At 42.5% G+C, this 22,486-nt stretch overlaps 1 protein-coding gene across 5 annotated transcripts; it reads left to right on the top strand.

The window, feature by feature from the left end:
* Positions 1 to 1,868: 1,868 nt before the first annotated feature.
* foxn2a (forkhead box N2a) lies at positions 1,869 to 22,152 on the top strand. Of its 5 annotated transcripts, XR_008322920.1 has the most exons (7): positions 11,520 to 12,093; positions 13,438 to 14,015; positions 16,544 to 16,668; positions 16,929 to 16,978; positions 17,642 to 17,710; positions 18,528 to 20,344; positions 20,391 to 22,152. XR_008322920.1 is itself a non-coding variant. In XM_053332987.1 (6 exons), the coding sequence occupies exons 2-6, from the start codon at positions 13,452 to 13,454 to the stop codon at positions 18,950 to 18,952; spliced, it is 1,233 nt and encodes a 410-aa protein (XP_053188962.1). In that variant the 5' UTR covers positions 1,869 to 1,970; positions 13,438 to 13,451; the 3' UTR covers positions 18,953 to 22,152. The 5 variants fall into 5 exon arrangements, 4 of the variants coding, with proteins under 4 accessions (XP_053188962.1, XP_053188964.1, XP_053188963.1 ...); XM_053332987.1 differs by lacking the exon at positions 11,520 to 12,093 and adding an exon at positions 1,869 to 1,970 and having other exon boundaries at positions 18,528 to 22,152; XM_053332989.1 differs by lacking the exon at positions 11,520 to 12,093 and adding an exon at positions 5,457 to 5,691 and having other exon boundaries at positions 18,528 to 22,152.
* Positions 22,153 to 22,486: the final 334 nt, after the last annotated feature.

The following is a 22,486-nucleotide window of genomic DNA, read 5'->3' as shown; positions in this document are numbered from 1 at the left end:
TTATCCTACTATTTTTCACCTTACTCCCATTGATCCAAGTGATCTGTTTACTGTCATTATTTTCACATGCTGTCAGTTAAACACAAATCTTTTTTTTTAAATTCTCAGTCTTGTGTTACTAAAATGCTCATTCCCAAAATCCCTCATCAGCAACGCGGGCAGAGAGCGTGTTATATGGTCCGAGACATGCTCCACTACTGTTATGAACATCTCTGATGGTGGTCAGTGGGGCATGGTGTTTTAGGCTAACAGTTTTACAATCAGATTAGCACCATCGCAGGCACACAGACTAATGGGTCTGTCTTTTCAAGGCATCCTCAATCAACTGTTTCCCTGGTGATTAATGCATCTTGTTCTCCTCTTCTCTCATTTGCTAGCTTTGCAACTTCATCATCCCTAGGAGTGATACTGGAAGGAAAAATGGGGCACAGACTGTGCTGCTTTGCTTGGCCCTAAGAATAGCTCGGTGTGCAAGGAAATGATGCCACAGCAACCTGAGCAAAGGCTGAAAAACATGAATGAATGAATATAATGGTATCCTGAGAGTGCTGCCACTGCTGATAAATCACTTCACACTGTTTAAACAATCCCATAAACCAATTCTACTGCTTCTCTGGTGAAAGGTTACCTCTCTTAATGCCATTCTTCATCCTCCCCTGTACGTATTTATGCATTAATGTTTCTGTTCACAATGCACCCAGACAAAACTGACGTGAGTAAACATAAACAATGAAAACCAACTGAAAAATATTAGCATGTAAGTATTAAGCCACAGATGAGTGACTTAATACTTGTCAGGGAATTCACTCTGACACAGAAACCGCCATTACGCCACTGCAAAGCCTGTTTGTCCAGTTAAGAGAAGGGGAAAAACAAGGGTGTGCATCAACACCAGTGCAGAAGTATTTACAGCACTGCTACATGTCAGGTGTTTGGGTTTATACACAGTAAAAGCAAATAGAGAGGCCATTAGATCAGTCCACGGAGAGCTACTTGTGTACGCTTATGAAATGGAGTGGCTGAGATGAGTAAGGTATCACCATTATGTGAAAGTTACAGTTTGGTGTGAAGTCACTGTTGGCCAGTAAAAGCTGTACTCCACACATAGCCAAAAGGCAAAGATACAAAACTGACCTGCAAGTACTCTTCTAATAGGCCATGAAAGTATATCCATACAATCATGTGACTAACAGGTATGTGTAATTGAGACTTTTGACAAATACACAGTGAATGAGTTTCATGTGCAACTGGGGAAAAGCTACTACATTATTGTGTTTTTTTTTTCTTTCCATTTTTTTCTTTGTCTCAGGCATCACTCAGCATGTATCTGATGTTTGTACAGGTCATATTAGCTCCTTCCTATCATCGTTTACTCTAGGAGGGGCTCTGCTGAGGGTCCACTATCGTCATAAGGCTGGGTGTGGTGACACATCCTTTCTCTCCGCCCTGAGGTGTTTGTGTAGCCTAAATAACGCGGGAGTGTTTGTGTGTGGGACCCGTCCGGTTTGATCACTCACATTTCTTTTTATTAATTAATAATCCATCCTGTTGCCACTTCACAGTCAATAATGCCTTCAGTTTTGATTTAACGGGCATGTTTGAATTACTGTAAAAAACCTATTTCCCCTCTCCTATGTTTCGTTACAAGCAGCTGGCGATAAAAAGTGAAAGCGTATTGCACGATGCAAAATAGGATGGCGTGCGTGCGCGTCCACGGAGCTCCTGCGCTGCGGCAGTTGCCAGGGGAGATAGGAGGGGAGGGGCTGTGATTGGCTGAAGTGGGCCTGTTGCCATGACGACGGCGAGGGGTTTTGGTAGCGTTGCCGTGCGCTGTGTGATCTGCGCGCTGCGTGTATGGAGGAAGCAGCTGCTGATCTGATCTCTTGACATTGTGCTAGACAGACATCGGAATAAACTGCGCACAGTCGTGTCTTTTAAACATACCACACCGAGGCACGCCGTGCATGATTGTAAGTACAGAATCCGCTTTTTGTTTTTTTTAATTTTTATTTGTGGCCGAGAGGACATGGTGTGTGTATGTGTGTGTGTGTGTTTTCGAACAAGCTAAAAGTAAATGTGGTCAAGTGACTTTGCTTAGAGCAGCCAGCATGGCAGAACAAGCGACAGCATGTGGCCAGCTAGCTAATGTTAACGTTACTTACTCCGGGGCACGAAGCTTGAACGATGCAGAGGGACATTTATACAGCAGCGAATGATAGTTATCGTTTAATATAACCGAACGGAAACATTATAATAGTCTTGAAAATATAATGCTAACACTAGCGGTAGATTTCCCTTCACTGACCCACCGAGCGACTGCTGCTAACGCTACTTGGTTTCACGGGGTTGTACTGGCTGAGCTAACGCTGAAGTTGTTGTGGTTAAAGCTAAAACATAATGTCGTTTACCGGTGTTAAGTTATACTTCGTACCGAGTCCGGTTTGTCGGGAAGTGTTGTGCAATAGTCCACGTCATTCTGTGTAACTTTGTATTCCTCATTGTGTGACGTCTTATGTGTGTGTGTGTGTGTGAGTGTAGCATTGAGTCCGCGCTGTTTAATGTCAGTTTATATCTTTGTATTCGCTATACAACCATATTAGTTTTCTTTGCTAATAGCACTTAGGAGTATAGCTTTCTCACTCGAGTTATGAGACTTCCTTTAAATGTCTTCTGTTACTCAAGTTGTTGTAGCCTAGATAATGATATTAAATGAAGTTTTTGTGTGGCGTTAATTGAAGGCTCCATATCTATAATACATGAATAATTCGTGGTATATTTTCATGGTACCAGAGGTTGTGAGGCTACACTGACTGGCTAAGCACATGATGTAATGGATTATCACAAGATTGTCCCAGATAGCTGCAGAGTGCTCTACAAACAAATGTCACAGTGTAGGAAAAAATATCCAGTTGGAACTATATAGTACTATATGATGTTGTTGTTACATAGGTCTTCATACTGTATAGTTTGTTTTATTCCACGTGTCTGCTCTTCCACTTTCTCTACCAAGCTACCTGTCAAGTGTTGATTTTACTGGACTGGACAAATCTCATCTAAAATTCATGGTGTGTACTTTGAGGTTTCTGTTTATATTTTGGGGGGAAAAAAGTGATGGGACCCCCCCCCCCCCCTCCCTCTGTTGTGTGGTTATGACATTAATGTAGACTGACATTGTTCCTTTATTCCTGCTCGACAGTTGTTAAAGCCCCAGTGATAAATAGAAGACAAAGGCAACAGGAGATTAAGGGGGTAAAGACAAAAAAAAAAAAAAGAGACAGATGTTATGAGCCTGACTTTACTGACAGAATTTCTATGGTCATATTGTAGGTCGGAACCATCTGTTGTCTTTGTTGTTGTTTGTGGTCTTAACATGTATCACACCTCTGTATGTATGTACAGAAGCGTCTGAAGGGTAAGCACTTCTGCCTCCCAGAATAGACGAGTGCCTGCTAACTTTACTGACATTCATTACTATAAATAAGACTTGTCGTAACCCAGTGATGCTGTTATTGCTGATGTGAAATGGCTTTAATAACTACAGGGATCTGATCTATTGTGAGCAAAGATTGGTTATATTTAGTTTTGAACCATTAAAAGGTTATTTCAATTGGTGGAAGAGGCCTCTAGGATTGTAGGAGCATCACCTTTATGGTTTAAGTACTATGTTTCTCTTTATGGTTGGGAGGGCTTACAGGGAACTGCCATATTTGAGAGACAGATGCTTTTATTGCTGTTGAACTGAAACTGAACTTTACAGTCAGTCCATGTGATATTTAATTACACAAGTCATAGTATCATTTGCTATTGTCAGCAGTACTCTAACGTAATTTGTCTACAGCCAGCGTGGGGCTGCGTTCAGACTGACATTAGCCTTATGTGAAAAATGCAGCCTTGTCGTTCATTTGAGTGGTGGCAGCCTGTTGGCCCGACACAAAAGTTGGACCAGGGTCAACTTTTTCTGCGACGTTACGTGCTGTCAATCAAAAACAGTCAAGCGCCTATTCCTGGAAAATTCCTTTGTAACATTAACAAAGTATGTCTGTTGTTTACCTGCTTATCATCACCATGAAAGAGAAAATCATTGTCACACTAATAACTTTCCAGAGTTGCAAAAGCCGGAGTATCCATCAACATTTTTGTGCTTTGAGCTTAATGCTAACCTGTTCACCACAATGATGCTGACGTAATGATGTTTAGCAGTTATATGCCCACCGTCTTAGTTTATCATGCTAGTTTGCTGCCATACGCTATACACAAAACATAAAGTTTAGAATGTCATTAATTTAGCAGGAATTTGCTCCTAAACCATTCAACAAAGTGATATTTTGACTTGGAGGCAATAGAGAAAAAGTAATTTGCCTTTCAATTTTGTAGAGAAAATCAACAACTGTTGAGTTGTTGACATATTTCAGTCTGGACAGACAGGCAGACAGTGCCATCCTTGAAGCCATGATGTGAGTATTTTAGCAGAGTTTAATTGTATTGAGGTCTGACAGCCGCTTTCTTTGATTCATTGCTTAATGTCCATGTTTTGACTATACTGACACAGGCCTCATTTCACATTATTGAGATATTTTACACTGAGTGAGCACTGTAATAGACACAGTAGTATCAAATGTATCTCAAGCTCATCTAGACCTCTTAACAATGCCACCCTTCATTTTTACAACTTAGTAAACACACTGGTGTCACTTTTCTAAGAAGTTGTACTGTATTAGTGACAGTAACAGGAAAATGCTCCTCACAGTATGTATGATGACAGTGAAGCATTGTAAACAGACCACCAAAACACAGTGTTTTGATGAGGTGAATATCTAATGTGCATACCCCTGTTTTTTGTTCAGTCAGCGCAATATACTGAATATATAAAACATCTTCATAAAGGAAATACCAAAGCAAAAGCTAGAGTGTAGCATGCATTTGTTACTCCTTATCTACGCATGCCTGGCACAGAACGTGCAGTTTTAAAATGGTGGTGTGTTGTCATTTAACCAGTCTTATCACAGAATTGTGTACTCTGACCCAAAGTAAAAGAAAGGTTGCGTCCTTTCAAATCCGCCATGTTCTTTGTAGCTACACACAGGGCTGTGGTTTTAAATTCATTACGAAAGCTGACCCATATATGAGAAACTTGTGGGATTGCTTAACCAAGTCTAAACCTGCAGAGGTTTCTCATAGATTGAGGAGAAAGAGCTTTATAACCTATTGTTCTCTGGAAACCCTGTAATTACCAAGTCCTGTGTGACTGTGATTATGCTGAGTGTTTGAAATTGTTGGATTGACGAAGCGGTTTTGATTTGTAATTGGAAAAGGTTTAAATAATTTGATGATTTATAGAAGAAGGAAGTTTATTGTCTCTGCTCATTTCCAGTGATTCTACTTCCCGTCATTATGCCGTGGTGTGCATATTTCAGTGTTGCGGTATATTTAAATTACATAAATCATTTACAATAATTTAAGTGATAACAAGATGCTTTATAAAGAAATTGTCGATCTTCTTTACATGTCATTATGAGGACCTCACACATCTGTCTGGGATCAATCACCGATCAGTGAGCTCCGACTCTTAACTGCTGACGTCGACCTATTTCGGCCTGTGGAGCGGACTGCCTCTGAAGCGCCCATTGCAGTTTTGTGTTGACTGACTTGAGATTGAAGCTGCGTGTGTTTCACCACCTGATCACAGCCGCTGTGCGTACTCACCACTGCTGGGACAGAGATCCTGTGGAGTCAGTAGTCTGCTCTGCTGTCCTGGTTCTGTGATGTTCTGCTAATCCTGCTATCTATGTGGTAACTCTGAATTCGGGATGCAAATATTTACGATTGTAACAGCATTTTTCCACCTATGTGTTGCCTCCTTTTTATTTGGGTTGTCTGGTCATGGTCAAGTTATTTAATTTTACATCTAAAAAGACATCAGGGTGAGAATTAGTTGTCCAAATGAAAATTGAGTGTCTTTCTCAGTTTTTCCTCTTTGAGCCAGCCTGTTTGTGTGTATTTACAGAAGTTACATATGGGCAATGTGTGTATTCCTGTTGTGGCGCCCCTCCGTCTGCTCTATTTATTGTTTTACATCTCTTGATTGGTCACAGTGGTCATGCACAAACTCTGTTAGGAACAGCCCCCCCCACCCTCCCCCCTCTCGTCCCTGCCACTCTAAACCCCTGACTCTCCCCTGCGCCTGTCTCTTTTCTGACGGGGTGGACTCGAGACGCAGCCCATTAGGACCTGCCCCTCCAAAAGCAACACCGATGTGACCGTTTCCTTGATTGAGAGAAAGGAAGAGGAAAGCACGGCTGTGTCCTGTGTCACAATGGGGCTTTGTCTCGTCACTCCTGGCTGAATTAACGGGATTTATTTAATTGACGGCGGCATGACAACAAGGACACAGGCTCACCGGCTTGTGTGCAAATGATGATGGGGATCTTCTGGGATGTGCGTGTTTGTGTGTGTGTGTGTGTGTGTGTGGTGGTGGGGAGGGGGGGGATGCGCAACAAAACCATAAACCCACAAAAATAATCAGCAGCATCAGTAAAGCTGAAGTGTTTGACCGTGAGAAATGTAAACCTATAACTGATGCGACATTCGCCGTCATTTGAATGAGAGTTTTACACTGTGATCTTCAAACAGCTCCATCCATCAATAAGTACGGAGCTCAGTTTACTAGAGCATGTCTGGAGCTTTTCTATTTTTAAAAGTCTGGCATTGTCATCAGATCACCATGGTGATTTATTGCACAAAATGTTGTTAAAGTAAACTTTATTCAAGCAAAGGATGTAAGAGAGGCCATGCACAGTATAAAAAAAGCTAGTAGCTCTGGTTTCACCATGGGATTGGATATCAAACCTCTATGGAAAATGTAGCGTTTTGTTATCAGTAAAGAAACTCCCATTCTAAAAGGAAACATGGAGGGATTGATTATGTTAACTACATTTACAGAAAACAGCATTTGGATGTTGATTTATCGGCGCCTGTATTTTAAAAGTAAATGATGTATCGAAGAAACTGATGTTAATGAATCAGCAGTGACAGATGAACACAAGAGGCTGTAATATGACAACCAGTGTTGATAGGAGAAAAGCCACTGAGGTCACAACATGTTTCCCACCTGCATGTTACATTACTGCCACTCACTTCTCACATCTTCATATTAGGTTGTGCGTGCATGTTTGTAGTGATTTGCTCATTTTAGAAGCTTGAGTAAATATTTTCATTTTCTGCCCGCAGACTACTCCCAACTGTCCTGAAGTTGTTATTTAGGTTTTAAGAGTTTATAATGATTTAGGAAGAAAGGCTTTTGTCACATGATTTCTCCTCCAAGGGCTTTTATGGAGATTTCTGTGCGCCTTGTATACAAAATCTTCAACATGGCAAACATTTAGAGTGTTTGTATACAGTTTTTAGAAAAGAAAAAAATTCCCAGTGAGGTTATGTTAGAAGTTGAACTGAGGAAGGCACATTAAGTATTGAGGCTTTTAATGAATCAACTTTTTAGTCTTTTTTGACCATGGTTTGGACCTTAGTGGACAGAACGCCAAAAGCAATTGCTACTGTTTTTTGGTATTGAAAGTATATGAGTCAGATGCACATGTTGATTGGCGTGTTTGTACACCAGTCTATGGCCACATGACCCAAGAGATAAAGTTTCAGTGACGGCTGGGGGGGGGGGGGGCCTGTACTTTGGAAGGCCTCACCACTGTTGACAGTCAAAGTGCAGCGCTGCGTGTTTAAGATTGAAGTAAGTGTGTGAAGTTTGTCTCCTGATGAACAGCCGCAATCACCCTCCATTGTTTTTGTTTTGTTGCTTTAACCTGACTGCTGTTGTAATTGCATCAGGCTGCTACATCGGGTGGGCCCCTGGCGTTTGTCAGCATTGTATCTGACGCTGTCTATAAGCTACACGCTGCTAGAATCCAAAGATTGCCAAAGTAAATATGGCTGCTTCATTAGACGCTGCCTCTCATCGCTCCTGTTTTAGTGTGGAGTGGAGCAGGCCTAACTGTCTCTGTGTGAAGTCTGAATCTGTTTTCTGAAAATGAACTTCCTCAACAGGCAGGAGGTGTTTCCTTCCCTCCCGGTCCTCTGTTTGAAAACTGTGAGGTGAATACTGAGCGCTTCAGAAACATGACTAGAGCAAAAACAACTGCTCCTTTGTACGAGCCGAGTTTAGGGCCAATTGTAACGCTTTTTGTGCAGGCCTTTTTTTTTTTTTTTTTTTTTTTCATTTGCTTTCACCTTGGGCGCCGAATAGATCGTTTAAATCCATTGAACGTTTTTTATTTAAAAATGTGTCATTTAGACTTGAACATAGCCTGATTAGCCTTCGCATTAATGGATGCTTTGTTTGCCATGACATAATTTGACCCTCCCATAAAATAAAAGACTGCCACTTGGCTACCTCGCTCTAGAACAGCCTCTCTCTCTCTCCCAGTCCAGCTCAGCCCCCCTTTGTCTCATTCACATTTTTAGAGAGCTTCAGCCAGACTGGGTAGTCACCTAAATATCAGTTAGGGTTTCAAATAACAGCCCTTACCGTGGGGCTCTGCGGCACACCTTTATGTATCTGTTACAGAGGTGTAACTGGTTTGTGTCGGTTGGTTTCATTCGTGTGAAGCGGGTGTGGCGTGAGTACACACGTGTATAAAATCAAGGCAGTTAGATATAAAATCGCTCTTTTTTTTCTCATGAAATGTTGTTCTGTTGTTCACATAGAAATGTTAAGTCGTGTGTATTTTTTTCCTTAAAAAAAAGAGCGTAGGGGTGTTATAAAGTCTGCCTTAATGGCACTTAGTCCCATGACATCCAGGTTGGCTGTGGCCTTTCCCACTGCTCTTTGTCAGACAGGTTTGTGGAGAACAGCAGTAGACTGCTGGCCTCAGCATTTTCCGCCTGTATTGATCTCCCCACATTAGCTCTCTCTTCATGCACAGACATGAGCACAATTGCTTCCCTTACAACATCGGCTGCCGTGGCAACTGAGTCCTGATCATGAGATTCGCTCCCAGAAAACATCTCAAACCAGCACCTCTTCATTTTGACGCCACCATCGTCTCCTTTACATTCCTCTGTACATAGTTGACACATCAATGGCTTGATTCGCCACTTAAAGCTATCTCCATATGTCTTTGTGTGTTTTTTGAATAGGCTAAGTGCTTAACAGGATAAAAGAGCAGTTTGAAAGGGGGGAAAAATGTGCCTTGGCACCTGCTGTTAGTCCCTGCCTGTTTGCACATGAATATGATGAGGCTGGCGGTGCACAGGCCTATTTTAACTTGCAGATGAGCCATCAGGTCAGCACCATTGCAGCTTTGGTGTATTTTCAAGGATGAGCTGCAGTCAACAGGCCAGTTCGGCTTATTAGCTCCCTCTCCCCTCTCTCTTTACACTCTAGTGTCCCATAATTCACCGCGTTCCCGGCCCCCTCTCTTTGATGCCTTTTCATAAGAGCAATGATAACCACGATCATCGCAGCGGCGGCAGTAATTGACCAGCTGCAATCACGGTAAAGCACTTCCTGTGTTTGGCTGGATGCGAGGCAGCTTACTCAGCCGTCTGCCCCGCGCCTTCTGTTGATATTCAAATGACGGGGTCTTCTGGAGGAGCTACTCAGAGAGGATAAGCGCACTCTGGCACCCGAGGGCCCAGCTGAGAGGTCAGGGTGGTGGGGACGGGCCGAGGTGGCGAAGCTCTCTTGTGCTTTAAGGTTAATCAGCGGTTAACATTTTTCCCCAGGCTTTAACCGGGGCCGTGACTTTTTTTCATCTCCTGGCAACAAAACTCAATCAGATTCACATTCACGGCCTGATTTTGAGAAGAAAGGGCGAACGACTGAATGAAGTGTTTACAGTGGAGTCTGGCTTCAGAAAACAGTTTGGCCACACCTTTTAATCAAAGGTAGACATGATGCAGTCACAGCGCCTCTCTGCCACACCTGTGCTTTGAGGCTGACTGAGGCTAAATGCTTGTTGACAGCACGTATTAGGCAACTAGACCTCTCACAAAACAGCCTTAATCAGGATGGTTGATCAGTCGGCTACTTGATCCATGTATCTACAGTTTCTTTGGTTTAAATTTAGCCTCGGCTGTCAAATGACATCCTCTAAAATCCCTCTGCTAATATTGTAAAAAAAAGCACTCTTTCTACACAGTATTTGCGGCTTTATAAACGCATTTAATCTGAAATTTAAGAAAGAAGAACCCTGCTCTCTCCGCTCGGCCCCCTCTCTATTTGTAAATTTGTTCAGAGTAGGAACCTGTCATGTCGGGTGGGGGGGGCTTTTAGCGTCTTGGTCTGTCGAGCGGAGATTTCTCTTTTAACGCAAATGGGCAGTTCTCTCGCTTCCTGACATATCTGATTGCTCTACTTTGCGCCGTGATTCATCCTAGACTGGAGATAACTAATACAGCCTACCTCACAAGCTCTCAGCCTCTGCTGTTTGTGTGTGTCTCAGTCTCTCACACACACACACACACACACACACACACACACACACACACCTCAGCTTCTCTTTCTCACTTGCTCTGCCCTTCCATAAAAGGATTTCCCTATTGTTATGACTCTTCCTATGTTCACTCCGCCTGTCCCTTTGCCTTTGACCTGGAAAGCTTTTCCACTTCCTTTTCTCGCAGGAGTAAACGCAGCACACAAGAAATCTTTAAATGGTGCTGACACATTCGAACGCAGACAACAGACAACAGAGAACTGATGAGCTGAACGCGGAATGACGCAGCTACCTCGACCTCACCTATATACATGTAGAAAGCCCCTGCATTTAGAAGTCACTCTAAAGCAAAACAGGATCTGTTTGCTATGTGTTTATCCCCTCATCCAGAGTTGAGTGGTCATTCTGTAAATGCACTAATGCCTCTTTCCCCCTCCTGTCCTCGTTGACTGGCTTTGAGTGACTGATTTATATGTGTGTGTGTGTGTGTGTGTGTGTTTGTGTGTGTTTGCGGTTACACTCCCTCTCCTGTCTCACCCGCTGTGCAAACACTCTGGAGTTTGACCCACTTCTTATCTTATCACAGGAATGAAAATATATGCCTATAGAGGCACACTCTGCACGCCTTTACCCTTGAAGCCATGCCGCATCTCAGTCCAGATCCAGAGCATCCCCAGACCACCGCAGACCGGGGCATCTGGTGTCCACGCACGGGGGTGCAGCGGGAGCATTTTGTCACTGTGAGGCTGCTCAGTGGTCGCCTGCGCTAGAGCCAGCCAGCATGGATTACTTATTTTCTTATTGACTCTTGTTTGTGGGATTTCTGCTCTTTAATTGAAAGGATGGCATGGTTGTCATGGTGACACCCAGGACTTAAAGCGTGTTGTGAGCCGAGCCAAGAGGGGGTCTCTTTGTGCTGCTGGCCTCACCAGGCTGCATGTAAGACCACAGCTTGTATTTATGGATTTTAGACTTTACTGAGGAAAACTTATTTCAACTAAAGATGAGACTGGTTAAGTTTAAGAAGAAGAAAAAAAGTTATGCGCAGGCGGCCTGGACTTTGACTACCGGTACTTGTTTTTGGTTCCTTCAAATAAATCTTTTCACTGTATTACTCACAACAATACATTGACAGCAAAGGAAAGAGGACAGTAGTCTCATTAATAAGAGGACTTGGATTGAATTGGTTAATGATGCAGGGCTGTTGGCAGTGTTGAATTTCCTAATGACTGACAACTCCTGGGTTTGTAGCCTCTTTACACTACTTAATCCGGCATGTGACACATTGAGAATTGATCCTGGCTGAATGCAGATCAGCCTGTAAGAGCCATCCACTCCATAAAATAGAGACCTTCCACTCATTCCTGCAGTTGCCGGATGGTTTCATGCTCATTTACACATAAGGAGCAGCTGGGTCTTGTCTGGAAACGAGGTGGGCGTCAAGGAGTGGAGCCTTAAGTCGGTTCAGTTGCTCGAGAGGGACTCCTCCAAGGTCCTTTTGGCTGGAGTCAAGAGGGGGAGAGCTGAGAGCCTTTCCATCCTCACCAGGCGTGGAGGAGAGGGGCGATGAGAGAGAGGAGAGTGCCAGAAAGTGGGATAGAGGCAGACAGCTACAGGGGGTGTGCCCTCAGGGGGAACTTAAGAAAACAAGGTCAACGCTTGGAAGAGCACATCATTCCAATATGTCGCATCCACTTACTTCATACTGCCAACTTTATTTTGAAATCAGCCCGCTATCAGAAACTGTGATTTTGTGTATCTGTCTATCAGACAGAAACTCTCTTCTACATGGTGAATCTTGCCATCCTGCTCACCTAAAAAAAGAATCTCCCCATCTCCCAATTCAATAGAATTGCATCTGCAGTTCAGATGAGGATTACAATAAACAAACTATTGACCTAAAGAACCCCCCCCCACCCCAGTCACCGTCTCACTTTCTTAGTTCCATCCCCTCTGGAAATTACCCATGTGGTCGGTGTCAACAATGCCACTTCACATACAAAACCAACTCCTTCTATCATCCTCATACAGGAAAGAAATATAACATAAAAGGACTGATTTCCTGTTCCACCACGCATGTCACCTACATGCTCAAATGTCCATGTGGGTTGGCATACATTGGAAAAACAAACAAACAGTATTTCTGAACATCAGAGTACCATCAGAAACCAGATGTAGCACTACATTTTGCAGGAGCAAAACACAACGTCTCTACTCTTAAATATATCGGTGTCGAGGCTGTTAAACATCCACTCAGAGGGGGTGATATAAACTCCATGCTTCTCAAACGAGAACTGTTCTGGATCCACACACTGGGAACACTGGCCCCTAAGGGCCTAAATGAGGACTTTGACATCAGACCTTTTTTGTAGATATTGAGGTATTTCTTTGTGTTGCTGAGTGTACATTTTGAGGTCAATTTCATGACGTTTATATCATTGTCCTTGCTTCTTTCAATGTTAATTGTCATTTATACCAATACTGTCTATCTCCTTGATGTGATTCGGTTTTTCTGGTTTACTGAGTATTGTCTGAGTAATATGGTCCCTATATTTGATATGTTTAAGAGGCGCCTCTGAGAGTATTTTTATGTAATATGATGGCCATTACAGCTTGAGTCCTTTTTTTTTTAAGAAACATAAAATTCTATTTAGATGTTTATGTATATATGTGTATGTATTTATATTTCTATGCATGTTTGCTATAACTGTCTCTAGAAAGGTTTTTCTTTTCTTTTTTCTGTTGATGAATTATTCGTCAAATTGAGACAAATGTATCACAGGTGTGTTAGGTCACATGACTGCTTTCGAAAGATAGCGTCTCTGAGCCTCCTCACCTCGCCTTGTTAGCATCTGAAGAAGAGCCAGTATGGCTCGAAGCGTCATGCTTTATTAAATTATACCTGCATGGGAGCTCCTATGATGTGCAGACTTTTCTTTTTACTCTTCTTATCTGTCAATCATTAACAATCTTTTCTTTTCTTCTCCTTCTGCAGACCTCTTTGATTTAATGGGTCCAATCATTGGGATGTCACCAGATAAGAAAACGGAAATTCCGGGTATGCAAGAAGAGCGGACAGGGCTCAGAGGTGTTTGTGGTGTGGGAACGCTGCCAGAGGCGGAGTGTGCGTCCAGTCCGTTGGCGACCAGCGTCGATCGGACCGGAGGCAACGAGGACGAGGAGCTTACCAACCTCAACTGGCTCCATGAGAACCTGCTTCAGAACTTCACTCTGGGAGGCCCCGAAGCTCAGCCCAGCGGCAGTCCTCTTTTCGACATCGAGGGAGACTACGGGCCCAACCAGGGCCCGTCATCCTCCTCCTCATCTTCGTCACATGGCAGAGGCAGGGAGCGAGACTCGTTGAAGTCTAAGCCCCCTTTCTCGTTTTCCCTCCTCATCTACATGGCCATTGAGCAGTCTCCCAGCAAGTCTTTGCCCGTCAAGGAAATCTACGGCTGGATTCTTGAGCACTTCCCTTATTTCTCCAACGCTCCCACTGGTTGGAAGAACTCAGTGCGTCACAACCTGTCCCTGAACAAATGCTTCCGCAAGGTGGAGAGGAGTTTAGGAAAGGTAGGTTAACAAACTGTCTCCTAACTTTCACACAATTCACACTGATTTCAACTCAGAAAACAGATTACGCTGCTTGGTTTGAGTACACCTGCGTTCCATGATATTCAAATTTCCACGGGCCAAAATATGTCCACTTTGTGCAGCAAAACACGGTCAGTGAGCAGTGCGTTGCTGTGTAAGGCAGCAATCCGGCTCCTGTGACAGAGTCCAGGACTGTAACACAGCCGCTGGGACCTCTGACTCTGCTGCGATAAGGCTGGAATCCAGTCAAGGTCGCAGATACTCCTTCAGAGGAAATGCAAACACAGCACACTGAGATAGGACTTTATCTTTATACGCACAACAAGGTAGTGCAACTGATTCAACAGACAGAGAAGCATAACAGTTGGAAAAGTCGCTGTTAGAACTGCAAAAAGAAACCTGACCAAAAGCTGAGAGTGGGAGATTTTTTTGTCAGCCTGTTGGGGCATAATTACTCACATTAATTTGTGTTTTATTCCTATGTAGGGAGAGAGAAAGAGAGGAGAGAAAACAAATGCACACGCTTGTGAGAAACGGATAAACACACCCTTCATATCCTGTATTTTGATCTGAAGGGGAAATTAGCGAGAAATTAGATTTAGTAAATAAATAAAAAAAAAAAACATGTTGGGGAACAGAGAGTACATAAAAGAGCTGGAAAGTGTTGCTTTCAGTTTGTGAGAGGAAAGGTTTTCAAGAGACTTAATTTGTATGTCGCACCTTAGTATAACTGATCCAGGGAGTAACTCGATGGTAGCCATATTGAGCTTCAGTATGAGTTCAGATGTGTGACCGGTAGAGCCCGTGGTGCCAAGTCTGTGCCTGGCTAGGACCGATATTTTCCCACTGTGGGAGGGAACGGCGGTTAGCACTCAGCGAGTAGCTACATGATGCGGTGCAGGCCTGCGCAGCGTGCAGGTGCACAGCGTGAGCCCTTCGTCTGCTGAGAGACCAGCACCAGTTTCACATGACACTGAGCTGGTGGTTTCCGTTGCCATGGAGACATTTCCTTCTTCCTGCATCAGGGCTGGTTGGTAATCTGAGTCAAGGTTATTCTCCTCCCTCACTCCCTCCCTCCCTCCCTCCCAGACTGGGCAAGAATACGCCGCCATCAGATAAAGTGACAGTTAGTACACATCACCAACAGACAAATTCATTCCTCACATACTGCAGCGGGGCACTTGTTTCCTCCTTTTGTTGAGCTTGTTAATGGATTCTTAGAAAAAGCAGGTTGCTGTTTTCCACTGCCCTTTTTTGCCGTTCATGTACAATGTGATTTACTGTAATGGAATTTGTCAGACCATTAATACCTCAGTGCAATCTACTGTATACATTATTATAGAGCTACAATTTCAATATTGTTGTAGCTTGTCAGTTTTTTTGGAAAAGCAACTTGAGCTTTTTTCATTTAGGAGTTTGTATAAAATCAACTGATGTTTGTGTGGGGACTAATCTGTAAGGGTTACACTTGACCTTTTTCTCAAAGGGGACCTATTTGTGCTTTATTATATAAAATATTAGGGACACTTTTCAATGTAGTGCACTCCTCTGTGACCTCAATAATAGAAATTAAGTCAACAAAAACTGAAAATGTATAAGCTTAGTAAAAGTGGAATTCATGGCAGAGCTGTTGTATTGGATAGCATTAGATTGAACAGGTATACCTAATGGAGTGGCCGCTAAATGTTTGTATACACAAACACACACACACACACACACACACACACACATATTTATATATATACCTCATTGTTTGACGTATATTACAATGTCAAACAGTGAGGTAAAGCACCATCAGACTGCTCTGAATGCTTTTTCTAATGTTATTTTTTTTTCTACTTTGAGCTTGAGCTGACTTCAGTTTGTGACTGATTTCTTTATATGGTCGTCTACCCCACACACAGCTAGTTCACTGCTCTACTCTGCTAACATTGTCGTTTTTCATTTACTTTTTGGGGTAGTCACACCAAGTAAAATAAGTAGTTGACCTGTTGGAGCAGTTTGCAGCTCTTCATCAAACATCATCATCATCACTGTGACTGTTTCTGCTTATACTGTTCCTTCCTGAATTATTTCTAACTGATCTACTGAACAAAAGAGCTCCAAATATCGCCATATGTTGTTGTGTTGCCTTATTTTTAGCACCACTAATGAAGCTTCACTAATTTGGTGAGGAACACGTTTCATTTCCTCATATAAAAGCTTTTAATATGAAGCTTCACAAGCAGGAAATGTATGGTTTTCATCAGCTGTAAGTTAACACGACTCTGACCCTCTGCAGGCTTCCGGAAAGCCGGCCAATAAAAACACAGCGGGCCAAAGAGACAGGAAATAAAACTGCCTGTTTGAGATAGAGGCTGAATTAAGGCTGAACTTTTCATACACTCACAGCAACATATTTGATGTACGGTGAATCTAAATTCCCCTCACAACTGTTTGTAGCCACAGGGGTCCTTACCTTTTACACAACCTTGGCTTAGAAGTTTGACTCTCCTTCTTTTCTACAGGCGAATGGAAAAGGTTCTCTCTGGTGTGTAGACCCTGAGTACCGCCCCAACCTGATCCAAGCCCTTAAAAAGCAGCACTTCCCTGCCGCACATGCCTTCTGCACACCACCCGCCTCCCCACCCAGGTGAGCTTCCGTCAGTCAGTGTGTGGATGTTGTGAGTCATGAAGTTGTGCATCGGCTGCGATGAAGCAGGAAGTTGATCACACCAGAATTGGCAGAATCGCCTCGATTGCCGTGAAGAAGCTCCACTTAACAGTTTGTTCTTGTGGAGGTGTCTTGTGATTAGTGTAATCAGGATTTTAAAGATCTCAATTCCCTTTTTTTTCTACCTGCTGTCAAACTCAAAAGCTCATCCTTCATGTTTTTTTCTTTACTTTTTGCAGTGCCTCCTCACCCCCACGCCATCTCTTTCTACAAGGCTGCTCATTTAAAGGTGAGACTGAACCAAACTTCCTCCCTCCTGTCTTTTTAAGTTTGCATACGTCCAATAAAAAGCTGCTCGTTCTGCAGACGTACAGAAATTCCAATCAGTGCAGTTTTTTCTATCTTATGTTTGTGCAGTATTGTGATTGTGTTGCTTTTGCACATTTCAGCCCACAGAACATTCAGCGTCACTGTGCTTCGATCCCTCAACTCTTAGTTTGATTTGTTGCTTTCAAGTCATTGATGCCACATGTTAGACCACAGTGGTGAGAGGCTCCCACTCGATGTCTCAGCCACCTCTTTCTCCCTCTCCCCTCCTCTCTGCCTCTTGGATTTGTAACCTTGACGACAAGCAGAGGTTCTGCTGGTGCTGAGTGTGGTAATCATTAATAATTTAGAACCCCAGAAGTGAGCTATGAGGCTTTTAGACACTTCGTCAGGTCTGAAAAAGATCGGATGCATTCTCCATATCAGTGGCTTGAATTTATCCTCCTAGTTTGTTTCGGGGGAATATTTGTTTTGCATATCCAATCCATTCAGTAAGCATCAGTTGGATCGATGCGTCTCTAGTTGAACGTTAATGAAGGAGAGCCCTGCCTTCTAGCACAGACGCCATGCTGCCATGCTTTCACACCTTAGGACTGACCATCATGCATGTTCTCTCCTCTTCCAGAGTCTGACATTGATGCTGCCACTGCCATGATGCTCTTAAACTCTGCCCCTGGGCACCACGTTGACCCATGTAAGAGAAATCCACAGGCAGCCATACTTTTCACCCACTCTTCCTACTCTCCTGACATACCACCCCACCATTGCTTAAATATTGTTTTGATTTTGTGTGCTGTTTTAAGTTGTGATGTGTCCCTCACCTGTTGTTTGTTTCTGCCATTTAAAAAAAAACCCTTTTCAACTTGCCTTATTGAATTTTTTTTTTCCTATAGGCATATGATTTTAAGACATATTAGTATTAGTATAATGGTAGATTCTAAGCTAAAGTCAGTTTGAGAAAGTGTTGCTGTTGGGATTTATTACCTTCCACATGCTTTACATTAGATTGCATTAGCCTGTTAGTAATTGAATTGAATTAATTGACTACAAAAGCCCTCAAAGGATCGTTTAATGTGACTGGTTTGTGCTAATATATGTACTCTCTTTGTTTTGAACACGCATAGAACAAGATATTTTTAAATCAGGTTTTCCCTCTTGGGTTGAGACAAGTCTTAGTTCTGCTTTATACTTGTAAACAAAGTGAGCTAAAGCTACAGTTTGTGGTTCACTGTGTCTGATTTCTGCTTTTTCTTTGGAAAAAAAACAACCCGATAGTGTGTTTACTTTAATGTTACAATGAGTTCTTTCAACTTTTTAAAGTCCATCCAAAGTGAAACTAAAGCCTGTAAAAAAAACAAAAAACTACACAAAATTACACAACTTTCCGTCCTTTTACAACATTTCTTTGATAATGAAAGATAACATGATACAATAAGGAAACAAGGCCTGCAAAATATGCTGTTGCATTTGCATGTAGACTTATCTCTCGCTGCTTCTTCTGTTCTCCTCAGGCAATTCTGACAGCCCACTGGACCTCTCCAGACCCGACTCTGTCCTGGTGAGCAGCGATCCAAAGCAGGACCACAACTACAGCAGCGTAGCCCTACAGCGCTGCTCCTCCCGCTCCTCCTCCTCGTCTCTGTCCTCCCTCGACGAAGGAGGCTGCGACCGCAGGCAGTCCCGCCGCGCCGGCAGCGAGGGCTTCCACAGCGACGAGGATTCCGACCTCTGGGACGAGAGGGGCGTGCACCAAACTTCGCGGCGCCCGCCCGCTATCAAATGGCCCACTGGCAAGAGGGCACGACGCGAGGCCAAACCGGAGCTGGATGAGGAGCTGAAGGAAGCGGCCGGCTCCTTGCTGCACCTCGCCGGTATACGCAGCTGCACGGAGGGCTCCAAACGCACTGTCAAGAGCACAAAACTTAACAGGAAATGAAGACCACCTCCCCTATTCGCCCTCTCCTCATCATCAGACTCCGGACCCTGTGAACCCTAACCTCTGACCCCTGATCGTGTGTCCCAGTGTGCCTCCTTCTCCTTATCTGATCGTTCATTGGCCATTTTGAGCCTTTTTTTTTTTGTTTGGGATATCCCTGTCCAACAAAACAAATGGCAATAGTATCGTTCACACAGGAGAACAAAGCCATATAGAGACTTTTGTAACTCGGGGGTAACTGCCGGGGTGGGTGTTTGGGCTATGGAGAACCATCGAGATACCTATCCAAAATGACCTGCCTGCTTCTGTTGGATTAGACGATTGTGATTCAAGATTCTTTTCTTTTTTTTTTTTTTTTTCCTCTGAAAGACGACATGGGAAAAGCTGAAGGTTTTATAACTCAAAGCGTTGCATGCTTCCTCCTCAAAACCTGTATCCTCTTCCAAGTGAATCTATTTATGAAGCGAATGAGTGCATGTTTGTAACAGACAAAATCTAACCTCCTGGTGTTATCAGTTTTTCTTTTTCTTTTTGTGCTAAAGAAAAAAAAATGCCACTGTTTTTTTTTTTTTTTCTTTTTTTTTTCTTTTCTAAAGGAGTCCTTGCTCTACGAATCCTCTTGTAAGAGAGATGCAATAATTAATCCACAACCTTAACTTTTTTGACTTTATTCAATGGTGGCATTTTTCAGAGTTGAGTATGCTAGTTAAACTTTACAATTAAGAGAATGAATGGAGTAGTATTATGATCTTGTTATGCGATAAACTTATTACACACGAGCTCCGGCTCTATTTCAGGATTAGCAAGATGTGAAAATAGTATTACTCTGCCACTGCCAAATTTAGTTGCAAAGTTAGCTATACTACTTCGCTCCATTTTGTGCGGCCATCACAGCGATCGCTCGACAAATGAATTTTTTAAATTTTTTTTAATTTTGCAAATCCACTGCTCATCCTGTCAACCCCTTTTCATTCATCAGTGTGTTTTTTGACGTTTATTGTGCAGACACAGAACATATATTCACGTGTTTGGTGACAGCCTATGCAAAGTGAACATCTGCCACATATTGCCAGATGTTCACTGCTTGTTCATAGGTTATCCTCCATAGATTTTATTTTTATTTTTATTTTTATTTTATGTGTGTGTGTGTGTCTGTGTGTGTGTGTGTGTGTGTGTGTGCGCGTGCGTGTGGGTGTGTATCATAGTGCATGTTGATGACTTCAGCCTAAACCTGAGATGACGGTCGTGACAGCAAAGAGTTTGCTCTTCTCCTACTGAAAAAGTAGTCGTACTGCTTCAGTGAATATAATTGGTGGAATGACAGATCTCCTTGCTACAGCTGTACAGTACTGTATGTATGCTGGGACCAGTCGGTACCCTGCTTACTTACTGGTTCCTTTTTGAATGCAGAGCTGGAGCGGACATTAAATTATCACAGCTTCTCGCTCCATTATTTGGGTTTGCAGTTTGATTGTACATTCATATGTGTTTTCCATGTTTTTTCGAACCATGTTCTTTAGAAAATGACTTAATTACACAGCTGTTGGCCAATACTCAACGTGAGGGAAGGTGAGCCTGTTTTGACTTCAATTTAATATAATAATCAGAAAAAAAAAGGCAGAGCACAGTCGAAGAAAGAAGGAGAAGTCACAGCCAGAGAGAACTGGATTGTGTGCGTGTGTGCAGTCGCTCGCAGGCGAGATGTTGGAAAAACCTGCGCCGCTCTCATGTTGTGCCCTCAGCTCTGGCTGGCCACTAGTGTTACGTCTTCGCTCTTCCTCCTCGAACAAAATAAGGAAGTGCTCGCTCTCTTCTCAAGCTGTGAAATGGAGTGTTTATAGTCAGTTGATTGCATGCAGTTCATTGAGGGGAAGTTGCAAGCCACTTGTGTTGAAGGCCTCAATTCTTATTTGAGCTTTTAACAAAAAACCTGCGTGAACACAGGTTTATAATACAAGGTAGCATGGGAGCGAAGAATTGAACGGTAAACAGAATTATATAATTTCTTCCCACAGAAAAAAAAAAAGTAAGACTAGATCTCATTGTGTCACAGTGACTGTTAGTATAGCATGCATGGTCAGTGCCAAACATTTTCTCATGCCACTGATGTAAAACTGCAAACGGCCATGGTCACTATAACCCCCCTGCTGCCACAATGTAGTCACAGTTTAGAGCAACAATGCCCTAGTTTTTTTTCTGAATCATCGGAACAGGAAATGGGAGAGGACTCTGGTCAGTTTAGTGACTTAACCAATCCTTTTGGTTTATTTTTGTCACTTTAGAGTGGGAGCTGTCCTTAGCAGAATAAGCTGCAGTTCTCAGAAGTAATACTTACATACACTGGTCTTGTTTAGCTGTGAAAAAAAGAACAAATTATTGTTCATTAATCATTATTTATGACATTAATTTATGGGATTATTGAATGCATACTCTATCAAACACTGGTCATTTGAAAAGAATGACTAGGCACATAAAATTTTCTCCCTATGTGAAAGTATTTGTTTTTCTCCTTGTTTTGTTTTACAGCAATACACATTTTTTTTTCTTTCACTATGTTATAGTGATTAAGTATTTTTGCCAATGTCTACTGTCTTTTAGAGCGGGTGTTTTTTTTTGTTTTTTTGTTTTTTTCAATTTAACCATGACTGCCAGGTTTTCTTGATGTTTTGTTTTGCTTTTTTGTTAGGCTGGATAGTTGATTAACAGTAATCCTGAAACCTTTTTGTTGCCAAAATTGACGTACAACTGGGGTATCAAATTTCCGATGGACACATTCCCCATGTACTGTAATTTCTTTGAAGCTGATTTAATCATTTTTACATTTGTCTCATTGTTTATGTTTTAGATATTATGACTTAAGTAAATTGAAGATTTGCTCTCAATCTCATCACAGATAAGAGCTGTTTTGGGGAAAAAAAAGAGACTGCCTCTCATAACTCATGCTTCCAGGTAATGTCATGGGGTGTATCAAAATGTTTAGATTATCACTGAAAACTGGAACAGACTAACTCGGTCCCCAGGCTGCTGCTGTGTAGTTACATTTAGGGACAACTGCATGAAAAATGTTGGGAGATCTCACTCATTCTTTCTGTAGCACTTGCAAAAGAAAGTTTACGGTGGTCTCAGAGTGACAAGGGTTGTTGAACTGTCTATGGATGAGCCCACCTGAACATTTTGGACTAACCCAACTTAAAAAAACCCAGTTGCTTCACTGCTCAACAGCTGTTATTTAATATTGGTTATGTGACTCTTTAAAAATTCTGTTGCAGTTCCTATGGGTATGATGAACATTTTGTTGCATTTGACAAAGCTGCCAGCCCAGTATCGGTTTGTGTCAGTTGTCTGCCATGTCTATTGGACCGACACACCTTTTTTGGTTTTTGTATGCTAACCTCTGTTGATAAAATGTTTATAAGATTTATTTTCGCCAAAGATATGCAATTGCATTATATATGGTATTACAAAATATTAATAAAAACCTGTTCTTGTTATCACTGAGCATCTTTTTATTCTATTCTCAGCATTTTACCTCTT

This window comes from Scomber japonicus, chromosome 14, assembly GCF_027409825.1.
Source record: "Scomber japonicus isolate fScoJap1 chromosome 14, fScoJap1.pri, whole genome shotgun sequence".
Classification (NCBI taxonomy): Eukaryota; Metazoa; Chordata; class Actinopteri; order Scombriformes; family Scombridae; genus Scomber; species Scomber japonicus.
The sequence above is the reverse complement of the archived record's forward strand: the minus strand, read 5'-3'. Positions and strand labels throughout refer to the sequence as shown.